Raw genomic sequence first — 12,667 nt, forward strand, 5'->3', positions numbered from 1 at the left:
ACCAAAAAAGATTTGTGATGTAATGAGGCAAGTGAAGCAAATTCATGGTTACACTCTAAGAAATGGCATAGACCAGACCAAAATCCTCATTGAGAAGCTACTTGAAATCCCAAACCTTCACTATGCACACAAAAAAACCAAAACTTGAATATGCCAAATAAGTAAAACATTGTTGAAAATAGTAAACACAAATAAGCCAATATTTATCTTCTTCACCCTTAAACCAATCACACTAAATCCTCAGAACTTGCATGACTTTGAGTGAATGAAATCAGTTATGGAATTTGTGGTAGACATTTGCAGATCATGGTTAGGACTAGAGGCCTAGGTCGTGCCTTAGGTAGGGTTAGTGGCAGAGGTCTGGGGAGAGAGGACCGTGATGATTCTGACGATGCTCCCCAGCGGCGAAGGCCGACCGCATCCGCACACAAGCAACGGGTACCTGTCACTATTGCAGATGCTGAGCTAGTGGTACCTGTGGTTGAGGCTGACGTAGCTGCGATTGAGGCTGACGTAGCTGCAACTGAGGCTGACGTAGCTACGGCTGAGGCTGAAGTAGTTGTAGATGAGTCGATGGTAGAAGCTGACGTACATGACATTGGTGCAGACATTGCTGCAAACGCCAGTGCACAGGCTGCTGCAGATGAGCCTGAGGGATTTCTGGGTGGATCGACCGACCCATCCGTGCTGACCGAGTATGCTGAGGATGTTGCAGCCAACGTATGAATGGGAGATGTATTTATAATATTCAATGTAAGTTATTTGTTAAGTATGCTTTATTATTGACATTTGTCTTCCTTTAAAATATTATGTTAATGAATTGTGTGTTCCTTTATACTTCAATTCAGGAGTGTCTTGAGTTGAAGTTATCCTTCCACGGGAGGAAGGTGCATAATTTAGGTAGGCTTGTCCCTGCCATTGAGGGACTAGTTGCTGGGACAAGACTAAGTCCTTTGATCGCGTGTTCAGTAGACAACGACGATCGGGGACTTCTATCCTCGTTTGTCGAGTGGTGGCACTGGGAGCCTTCAAGTTTCCATCTTCTTGTGGGGGAGGTCATGATCACGCTGGACGATGTTTCATCTCTTCTTCATCTGCCCGTCGTTGGCGACTTGCACACCTTTCAGCCTCTGCACGTGGACGAGGCGGTACTGATGTTGGTCGACTTATTAATGGTCTCACCAGAGACAGCCAGGGCTGAGACCGAACACTGTCGTGGACCGTACGTATGCCTGTCTTGGCTACGCAATATGTATCAGCACAGATGTCAGGCTGTACATTAGACAGCTGCAGCTCGTGCGTATCTTCTCCATCTTTTGGGTTGCACTCATTTTTGCAAACAAGAGTGTAACCCATGTTCATGTTGTGTTCTTGGACGCACTGTGTGACCTCAGTCAGACTGGGAGGTATGCATGGGGAGTTGCTGCCCTGGTGCATATGTACGACCACCTGAATGATGCTTGCATCAGCACTAGCCGACAGCTTGCTAGTTACATCACCATGTTGCAGGTAATTAACATGTTTTTCATAAGTTAATTAACAACAATGTTTTAATTACGGTATTTTAGACGTTAATTTGAAATTTGTATGATTTTCATGTAACCTCTGTAGTGTTTGATATACGAGCACTTTCTGTCAGTCGCGGAGTGCAACGCTGATCCGGACTACGACAAGGATTCACCACATGCCTATAGGTGGATTGCTACGAAGAAGACTATGAAGAACATATCTACAGGGACGTACAGGCAACACTAGGACCGAGTTAGGATTCCTGATGTCTGCTGGATTCCATATGGGGAGCACCAACGGGTCTGGGAGTTTCATTTGATTTCATGCTATTCTGGTCAGCTCCGCTGGGGGCCCGTTGTTGTTAGTTATCGACCAGAGAGGGTCATGTGGCAATTTGGATACATCCAGAGTATTCCTGCTCCGCCTGTTGATTCATGGGTGTCATTTGATGAGATAGACGACATGTGGATGCACTACTCAGACCATCTTGTGCCAGCAGGTGAGACGTGCATTGTGCCAGGTCATTGTGCACCTGACTACATCGACTGGTTCTTCCACATTTCTCATCCATTCATGACCGCGACCCAGCCATCAAATCCTCTGCCAAATGCACCTGCTATGCAGCCCAGACATGTCCCTCAGGTCCCAAAGCCAGCAGCACCATCGACATCTGCCAGGTCTGATGTGGACAAGCTTAGACATACAGTGGTAAGTGTTACGATTTGGTTAGATGTATGAAATGTCATTTACGTCAATTTTTTAATAGTAATTTGTCTAATTTGTTTGTTTTCTATTTAACAGGAGGCTTGCGATTCAATTTCCGAGAGGTTGGAGCGTCATCTCAACCTAGGGGTAGTCACGCTAGGCACATCGACACATGAAGTCATTGAAGAATGCCTCGGGATTGTCAGGAGTATCACAGAAGACTAGCTTGTGTATGTGAGGTCTCGACGTAAGCGGCGCACAAATCGACCATAGTTTTGTTTTCTTTACACATTTCATATTGATATTCGATGTATATACATTTCTTGTACTTGAAAACATTTTTGTTTTTTATAGAACATTTTGTATATTTAAAGTTATTTTTGTTTATAATATTAGTGTTAACCTTTAAGTCTTATTTTTAAATTACTTGATTCCAAATTCATTCGAAATTCGTTGAAATAGTACGAATGTCACATTTAACTAAAGATTCATTCGACTTAATTTTATAATGGTAACACATAACAAAAAAGACAACCATTAGGATAATATTTTTTTAATCACATGCTATATTTTAATTCGATAAACAAAAGAGTCATAAAATAAAATTAATAATTTGAATCTATTTACATTAATAAAATAATATAACAAATAAGAATTAACTAACTTTTGAGTGTTTAAAATTTTTCAAACGGATTTTAGTTTGTAAATATTTTTTTGATTGGTCATGGTCCTCAAATAATTTTTTAAAATTATAATATTTTTTAACTAAATTTTTTTATTGGTCATGGTCCTCAAATTAACTAACTTTTTAATATTTTTTTATTGGCCATGTATTTTAATTCCATAATTTTTATATTTTAAAATTTTTCATTAGTATTTTTAGTTTTATTTTTTTCCATTTTTGTTCTTCCCTTTATTTTTATTCTTTACAATTAGTTGTCATTTATCATTTTTTTTAGTTCTTCATTTATTTTTATTTAAACACTAAATATTTACATTTAAAAAAGTTGCAGGAATAACAATTTAATTGACCTTTAAATTATTATAAAAAAAGAAAAAGAGTACGATTCTTGCTACATGAATTAAAACGTTACATTAACTTCAACCTCATTCACAGAAATAAAATTTGCATTAACTTCAACATAGTCGAAAGAAATAAAATTTGCATCAAATACTACAACTAAGTCACGCTAATTTTGCTACAAGGACAACACGTCTTCCATTTCCATTACATGTTTACTAAAAATAGCTAAAATTTCTATTGGCCGAAATTTTTTCCAGTAGTTAGACTGCACTAACACCTTCAGCACATCATCGTTGATTTTCAGTTTAATTATTTCGATTTTGATAATTTTATCTGAATACTCATGGTGACTTGGTTGCCGAAAAAACAATCGCCTTACCGTTTGTGTTTCATGAATACCATAAGGGGGAATCCCATGAGGCACAACTTGCTTGATCAAATCCTTCAATTCATCCATCGTACATCTGGAAGGAATGTCAAACTTTTTGGGATTTTTCCCTGTGAACGAGTAACCAACAAACTCATTTTGGCGTGGCATGTTCCACCTCCCATTGTTATATAGCAGGGCATCATGAGTAGGGGTCACAGTGACTTCAAGTAAGTTTAATATACCATCTGGTGTTCGACCAATGGTGCATACTAACTCAATCGGACCAACACATAAAAATTGATGATTAGACATTAACATTGTGTGAACATCATCATCAATTTTCAGTTGCATACATTGAAAGTGAAGATGGTTACCTGTATCTGTGAACGACTGTTGTGTATCCTGCTTTTTAACGTTTGAAAATCACAAGCGTTAGGTACTCAAATGGGTACTGGAGTAGAAGTTTGAAAATAAACACCACTGTCGTTGTGAACAATGGATCCATTTGGAAAAATAAAACCTAATGTCGACTGCTTGTTTCTCCCAAGAATGCCATACTTTGTTGTAAGAGTTGAGTTAGGATAGAATGTATGGTTTTTTTACCGTGTTTGGTTGTGTCATATATATAGATGAGTTTCAGTATCATTTCTTTAATTTTTTTAAAATAAATACATACGCGTGCACATGGTTTCTGTCTGTGTTGTCAACTACACCAATGCGTGACACGCTTTATCTTTCATCAAATCTGAATGTGTAGTCAAGCCGTACAATATCCTGTCACGCTTTATGTTAACACGCATGCATTTCACAATGTATTGTCAACTCAGACAATGATTTATCATGCATGCGTACTTTATTTTAGTTGCACCAACTACTTTTTTTCTTAACGCAAGAATTAAGTAATAATTTTTTTGTTAATGTAACAAATATACAAACACACATAACTCTAACGTGAGATTCAAATTCAAAATGATCAGTGATTAAAAGGTACATGTTCAATAATCATTTATGTCAGCATAGTCTCTTTTGAACATCACGAAACTTTTGTAATGTTGCATTCTACTAATATATGGAGTTGGTCACTGCTTCACCTGAGGATGACAATTGCTAGACTATAACAGTGCTACAGGCGGTAAAGGACAACGGTCTTTTAAATAAACCTGTTGTACATGTGAAAAAAATATTAAGTCAATCGTACACAACTCATTGCATAAATATACAAAAAAGACTTTATATTTAGAATGTACCTCAACAAAATGATTGCCATACACGTGACCGATACAAATTATGCAATGCACTGAAGAATCTGACAACAATTGACTTCTAAGAGGAAAGCACATTATGCTTTGTTGTTTAGACAAGGATACACGATTACATCATACCTTGATGCAATGACATATTCCATGTCGGTTATATCTATCCACTTATCTGTAGTCACCTGAATGAAACAAATATACACGCCAATCTTAATTTCAAAGTTAAGTCTTAAAAATCAAATACATAAATTACATACCTTAGTTAACCCATCAACAAGTAGTGACATCCTTAATTCCTCAAATCTTTTCGTGCCACCAAAGAGCTTGATATAGTCTTCTGAGAATTTGTCAAGTTCTTTAAGCAGATGGTTGCAAACCAATGACCCAGAGTCTTCACCCATACCTAATAAACTGGCAACCGACCGATATCTACAGTTTCCATCAGCTTTGACATCAACAATGTTATGAATGAAGTCGTGCATAAATGGCTGAAACTGATCCAACATAGGCATGATCGTTCTTGGATTGGGTTGCTAAGAGGATGATGCACTATGCCTCACTAACGAATTGCTATTTTGCATAGAATCAAAAGCATCTACATACTCCTAGTAAGATGGATTGCCCTTTGTTGACCTTGGGTTTCTGTTCATCGGTTTCTTCAATGCACCTTTTGTGTTAACCTTTGCTGGAGGAGGACACATCGAATTTTGATCGGGGTATGCAATTTCCCAAAGTTTAGTCTTCAGAGTAAACTTACCACAAACATCAAGTTCTTCGAATCTTTTGGATATTGTTTCTATTTCTTCCTTGATGCTCACTTCGGGCTCAGATAACCCTTGGTCTGAAAAACTGAGTCTCCTCCAGAACATATGGATTGAATCCAATGGGATGCAACCAAAAACATATTTGGATAGCTCACAAGCACAATGAAGACCGTGCGTGCTTCTCATGACACAACCACAAGTGGAAGGATCCTTGCCAGCATAGTGAACATGCTCAAATTCAGCAACAATATGATTTAAAGCATACATTGAAACCATTCCAAGAAGCCTATTGTAAAAGGTTTTTTTGAAGACATGTCCAACGACATGTGTACTTGTTTCAAATGATGCTTTAATTTCCGTGTGCTGTAGCATCATCATGTTGTTCATGGCATCCCAAACACTGCATATGTCTCCAAGGCTATTCTGTAACAATCTTTTTAAAGCCGAGTGAGCAGATTCAAGCCTACATTTCAAATACACAAATAAAAATAAACATATACAACAATAAAGTTCCATCAATTCATCAACCTTAATAGAAATAATTCAACAATTTCATACCTGTTTGTTGTTGTGTTACCTAAGTGCATCACCTTATTCGTCCACACGGTAACAAATTTTTCCTTGTGTGGGATTATCCATGTATCCTTGACGTAGTCAACAAACATTGGTCATGGTGAACAAACCATTTCAAACTTCTTCAGCCACTCATCAAACTTATGCTCTGAAGGACAATCAAAAAGAGTTTCCCAAGCATCCATGACATACTCCCAAGCATTTCTTTGACCAATTAACGATTTACATTTGGCCTTGACATTCTTGTTTATGTGAAAGCTGCACAACAAATTTGTACACTTAGGGAATACAGTTTTCACTGCATTCATCAATGCTTGGTCTCTATTAGTCACAATAACTCTAGGGAGGGCATCACGTCTTAAAAATATACCTCAGAAGCGTTTTAAAGCCCAAACCACATTATTAACACGTTCACCCTCCAGATATGCAAAACCGGCAGAGAATGCCATCCCAGTTGATGTCACCCCAACAAAATCGAGCAATGGGAGTTTATACCTGTTTGTTTTGTAGGTATTGTCTATCAAAAACACCAAATTACATGCGTTGACTAACTTCACTGCATCAGGGTGACACCAAAATATATCACGAACTATTTCTTCATCCTTTATTCTGTGCCAATGAATATACTGATCCCGTTCAAGAAGCTTCGTGAGATGTTGCATTTCAGTATCACTTCCTCTTATGGAAGAACGAAATGTTCTTCTTGCATTGTATATTTGTTTGATTGTCGTACAACTATTGACATTGTGTTCCTTCAGAGTTAGTAGAATGTTTCTTGGTTTCACCATTGACTTTGTCATATCAATAATAAGTGTCTTTTCAACTTTAGTCAATCGCCCAACATATGAATGTCCAACTAATGACTTGGCCAATTCATGATTATGAATCCCACACATCAACTTCACCATCCAGCCTTGTCCTCCAACCACTGGCTTGCCACGAATCTTGAAGGGACACCTACATTTCCTAGTTCCAGTATCTCTTCTAACAAATTCTTTCTTCCTACATCTATACTCGCCACTCCTTTCACAGCCAATTAACATAAATGAAGTCCTTCCTCTACTACCAGTGTTTGTGTCAGACCTTATAATCATCGCCACAAATCCTTTTTCATGAGCAACGAATCGAGCCCACCGCAAAACATCCTCTCGGCTGTCAAACACCTACAAAGCAATCCACATAATTTTAGTTTTCTACAACATATTGATTTTATTAAATCACTCACAATCATCAACATTATTACCTGAGAAGTATTGAACGCATAAGAACAATCAACATGTGGTTCATTCACACCACATGCTTCTTCATTTTGATAATCCATATCCACTTCTTCAGACATTATACTTTCATACATCCACTGATCTTCGTTCATCTTAACAATAAATCAAAAATTTTAACACATGCATACAACATCTAACCGAACTATACATAACATACAAAACTATACATAATAACTCATCATTAGTAAAAATCCAAAACCCTATATCATTCTACACGTATACACAATTCAAATAAAAAATGACAATACAAACAAAGAAATAATAAAAAAACTAAATTAAACTTAAATAATAAAGCTTAAAATTTCAAAAAAATTTCCTCTTATAGATCAAGTTGATTTGTAATAGATTTACGGATCAAGGTGATCCATAAATGACTTGCGGATCAAGTTGATCCGTAAATCTATTACGGATCAACTTGATTCGTAATTCTTTTACGGATCAACTTGATCCGCAATTCATTTATGGATCAACTTGATCCGTAAGTCTTTTACGGATCAAGTTGATCCGTAAATCTATTACGGATCAACTTGATCCGCACCATCTACAGTACACCAGAAACCACACCCGACACACAAATGTGTACCTCGTATGCCACTGACGACCACCACAACACTGAACACCTCTACCTTCACCTTTACCGCACCTAATCGTTGCCAAGGAACCAAAGAAAATACGGCACCAAAGAGAGAAAAGCGAGAACAACGGAAGAAAAAATGGTTGTTGTGCTTTTTAAGAAAAAAATAGCTTTTAAAGGGAGAAAGAAGCCAGGGACAGTTTTGCCATTTTTAAAGAATGTTGGGTGCACCTAGCAACACTCGAATATTAATTGTTACTGAAGACACAGACTAATTTGAAGGCCCATACCAAATATGTTTTTTTATATATTTATAATTTTTTCGTTGTAATTTTGGCCCAAATTAATTTGAAGGCCCATGTCTATTTCTATCTTTTTGTTCAGATACACTATATGTATTGATTTCATTTTTAATAGAGGGACTTTTGACATTTGACAAAATTTTGTGAGAACTTCTCTCTGGGTTCCTCATTGAACCAATCTCGGACTTATCAAGGTAATCTTTGTGGCGTCTACCCTGACTTATGTTCCCTCTCTGGAAGTGGCGTCACCCAGAACCCTGTGACCTGTATCAAGCGATCCGCTCCTAGTAAGAATCACATCATATATCCTTTTGTTATTCATCAAATTCAAGGTAGATGAACCAAATGGTCATCCAAACCTAGCATAATTAGTCCAACAGGCCAGTCCAATATGATTTTCATAACTTTGTCGGCATCTCATCCTTAGATACAACCAACAGAAAATTTACATGTAATAAAATAAAAAAAAATCATTATTTATTAGAATTAATTTGACTCCTTCTAATAATGATATGAATAATTCAATGGGTGTAGCTTACTTGGTAACACATTGATTTTGTAGGAAAGAATTTGAGTTTGATCACCGCATAATATGCTCTTAGGGAAGAGCAAATAGCTTTAAGTATTACAAGTCCCAAACCAAAATTTAGTGTCATAGTCGATCCAAAAGACCAAAGCTTGAGAGGATATCTCATGGTCCCACCAAAAAGTCAAATGTTCCAATTATGGTAGTTAAAAAAAATGATATAATTTATTTCCTTTAACAAGAATTTGATCTTATGATGATATGTTAAATATTTTTATAGAGTAATTGTTATTTTTTATTTATGTAAATGAAATAAAACACATATAATCAATAATGAAGAATAAGACACAACCAAGTTTGTGTGTGATGGTTTCAGCTTGATCAGAGTTTTTAGTTTCAATTTTGAGTATATAACTCCTTAAATACACATTTGCCATCCATGCCCTACTAAGTTACATCTAGTAGAAGATAGTGTAGTAGTCTATACTATAATAATGAGCGTCGACATGAATAATCAAGCTATTTTATTTATGGAATATTATACTGAATGAGAAATTTTATAAATATACTTTCTATATATGTTTTTTTAATATATTTTGTATTATTAATTAAAATTTATAAGAGATTCGTCTTTAAAATTGAAATTCTAAAAATATATTCTGTATTATGAATTTAAATTTGTTAGAAGTGTAATGAAAATAATGTAAATAAAAGACAAAATATATAAAGATGACAATGTAGAAAAACTAAAGGAGAAGAATTATGTTTCATTTCATTTTTTTATACGTCAAAAATTTAAAATTAAACGAGGAATAAACGAAAAGGGAAGAAGATGCCTACTGCATCTGCACAAAGTTTATCTTGCAATCCGCCTGGTGAAACAGTATAAGTTACCAATGGACTGCTGTTAGTGGTTTCATTCACATATACAAAAATAAGAGAAGTTGAAATTATTTATTCTATAAATATTTACCATATATCTTTAAGATCAAATTCTTATTAAAAGAAATTAATTGTATCATATATTTATTAAAAAGTTACATTAATATAGATAATTAACCTTTTTTTGTTTTTATTTTATCACTTATAAAAATTTTATTGGCTGTGGTTTTTTTTTTTGTCATTATGACAATGATGCTGAGTATTCATTTGCTTTCGTGATTATTAAATTTAATTGGTCATTTTTAATGAGATTTTTCCTTTCAATCATATATTTTTTATCTGAAAGATTTAAACTCAATATCTTACTTAATTATAAGAACCAAATTCAAAATCATTCAAAGTAACGGCTTATTTGTTGGTTTCTATTTGTTATGTTTAATTATGAGGTTTGTGCCCAGCCAAAAGTTTAGTCAAATTAGTAATCTTAAGTTAAAATTTTCTTTTTCCGTAAGCAAAAATATGGTGTTAAATAATTAAAGTAACTCATAAAAAAATATCATATAATTTTTTTATTTCTTCAAAACTATTTATGTTCAACCAAACAAACTTTTTCATTTACAGTTATCATAATTACTAGGATTCACATGATTCTCAAATTCATAATTCTCTTATATGAATTTTTTTTCCCTACCAAATACTCCCTTAAAAGGTTTGCCCAACGTACATATACGTTCCCGTATGTCTCAAAGAACAATGAACGTTGACCTTGCTATTTTGTGCAGAAAAAAAAGTCTTGGTGTGTGCCTTCGAGTTTTAGCTTTGGTACATGATAAGGCAATACAGCCACACGAAATAAAGATTTTCACACCATTTTCAAGTCAAAATAAAGATCAAGATCAGTATAAAAAATAAATAAGCTAAAAAATATTAAGTTACCGCACAACATGCGGGGTTATATCTAGTTAGAAGTTATGCTTAAAAGGTAGAATGACAATAAGTTAAAATTTGAATGTAGTGAAATTATTTTTGTTTAAATGATAGAATGGCAATTAAGCTAAAAGGTCGACGTGACAAAATTGTGTTGTTAAATATTACTTACATGCTGATACTACAATTTGTGCCTAAGAATTTATATATTGTAGAAAAGTCTCTCTTATCCATAATCTGATTCCTCTTCATTTAATTAATTGAGACAAAATGGACTTTATACATTTAGATTTTTTCTCCACAAGTCCAAAATTCAACATCATTATCCATATATATACATTCTAAACTAATATATAATGATGTCACAAATTAGTGAGAAACTCTTAGGTAGACAAACTAAACATTTTTTTATATGAAAACACTTATCTCATTTCATTATCAATATTGATACAAAATAGAAAAGGCTCAAAAACATAAGGATGAGAGAAAGATCGAGACGCCTTAGCTAAGATGGGAGCGACTTGATTGCCTTGCCCTGGAACATGGACGGATCCAGAAGTCTATTGAAGGGGGCACTGAATTTTTTTTGTCATTTTATAATTATTTAAATATTGCTCACAAAAGACTTTACTAATTTCTTGTTTCAAACTTTGGAAGGTTATGATCTTATGAACATAATAACAATCAATTTTTTTTTTATTCTTAGAAATGAAACTCAAGTATTAGTGAGTTTATAACTCATGCACACTATTCAACTACTTAAGTTAGACTCCCTTATACACGATAAAAATAAATAAAATTCACATTAATATAATTTCACAATCTAAAAAAACAAACTCATTCTATATGCTAATAACTGAAAGTCATCAAATCCATAACAATGGTACATAATAATATGATATCTATATGAAATATATTTATGTAGAAGCAAGGCTTCATGGTGAATGTGATTCAAAGGTGTTTTGATGATAACAATAATGACAACAAAAGATGATGAACAAAAAGCTCAAAGATCAAAGAACAATTCAAGTGAATCAAAGAACATCTCAAGTGAATCAAGAACAAGTCAAGAGTTCAAGAATCAAGAAGAATTCCAGACTCTAGAAGAAAGCCTAGAATCAAGAATCAAGATTCAAGATCTCAAGAATCAAGATCAAGATTCATGACTCAAGATTCAAGAATGAAGAAAAGACTCAATCAAGATAAGTATTAAAAAGTTTTTACAAAACTTTGAATAGCACATGAGTTTTTGACAAAACCTTTACCAAAGAGTTTTTACTCTCTGGTAATCGATTACCAGTAGCAAAATGAGTTTGAAAAAGTTTTCAAACTGAATTTACAACGTTTCAATTATTTTCTAAAGGCGATAATCGATTACAATGTTTTGGTAATCGATTACCAGTGCCTTTGAACGTTGAAATTCAAATTCAAATGTGAAGAGTCACATCCTTTCACTTAAAAGCCTTGTGTAATCGATTACACTAATTTGGTAATCGATTACCAGTGACTGTTTCTGATAAATCAAAAGATGTAACTCTTCAAAAAGGTTTTGACTTTTTCAAATTGGTTTTAAGTTTTTCTAAATGTTATAACTCTTCTAAATGGTCTTCTTGACCAGACATGAAGAGTCTATAAAAACAAGGCTTTGTTTTGCATTTCAAAAAAATCTTGAACACTTATTCATACAATCCTTTACAAGCCTTAAATCTCTTTGAACTTCTTCTTCTTCTTTGTGCCAAAAGCTTTCCAAAGTTTTCTGGTTTTCTGAACCTTGAAAACTTGTGCTATTCATTCTTTTCATCTCTTCTCCCTTTGCCAAAAAGAATTCGCCAAGGACTAACCGCCTGAATTCTTTTTGTGTCTCTCTTTTCCCTTTTCCAAAAGAACAAAGGACTAACCGCCTGAATTTTTTTGTGTCTCCCTTCTCCCTTGTCAAAGAATTCAAAACGACACAGTCTGAGAATTCTTTTGATTC

At 34.5% G+C, this 12,667-nt stretch overlaps 1 protein-coding gene across 1 annotated transcript; it reads left to right on the forward strand.

Moving 5' to 3' along the window:
* Nucleotides 1-306: 306 nt before the first annotated feature.
* Nucleotides 307-1,755, forward strand: LOC114386140. Its single transcript, XM_028346138.1, has 4 exons — nucleotides 307-720; nucleotides 849-1,222; nucleotides 1,395-1,509; nucleotides 1,612-1,755. Exons 1-4 carry the CDS (start codon nucleotides 307-309, stop codon nucleotides 1,753-1,755), a joined length of 1,047 nt encoding a protein of 348 aa, XP_028201939.1.
* Nucleotides 1,756-12,667: the final 10,912 nt, after the last annotated feature.

Source organism: Glycine soja, chromosome 15, assembly GCF_004193775.1.
Source record: "Glycine soja cultivar W05 chromosome 15, ASM419377v2, whole genome shotgun sequence".
Lineage (NCBI taxonomy): Eukaryota > Viridiplantae > Streptophyta > Magnoliopsida > Fabales > Fabaceae > Glycine > Glycine soja.

What these genes read in the sequence shown, in the direction of transcription:
- LOC114386140 (XM_028346138.1), top strand. Translation starts at nt 307, where the DNA reads ATGGTTAGGACTAGAGGCCTAGGTCGTGCCTTAGGTAGGGTTAGTGGC. An exon ending in CTGAGGATGTTGCAGCCAAC is followed by an intron (nt 721 to 848) that starts GTATGAATGGGA and finishes ACTTCAATTCAG; the next exon opens with GAGTGTCTTGAGTTGAAGTT. An exon ending in GTTACATCACCATGTTGCAG is followed by an intron (nt 1,510 to 1,611) that starts GTAATTAACATG and finishes TAACCTCTGTAG; the next exon opens with TGTTTGATATACGAGCACTT.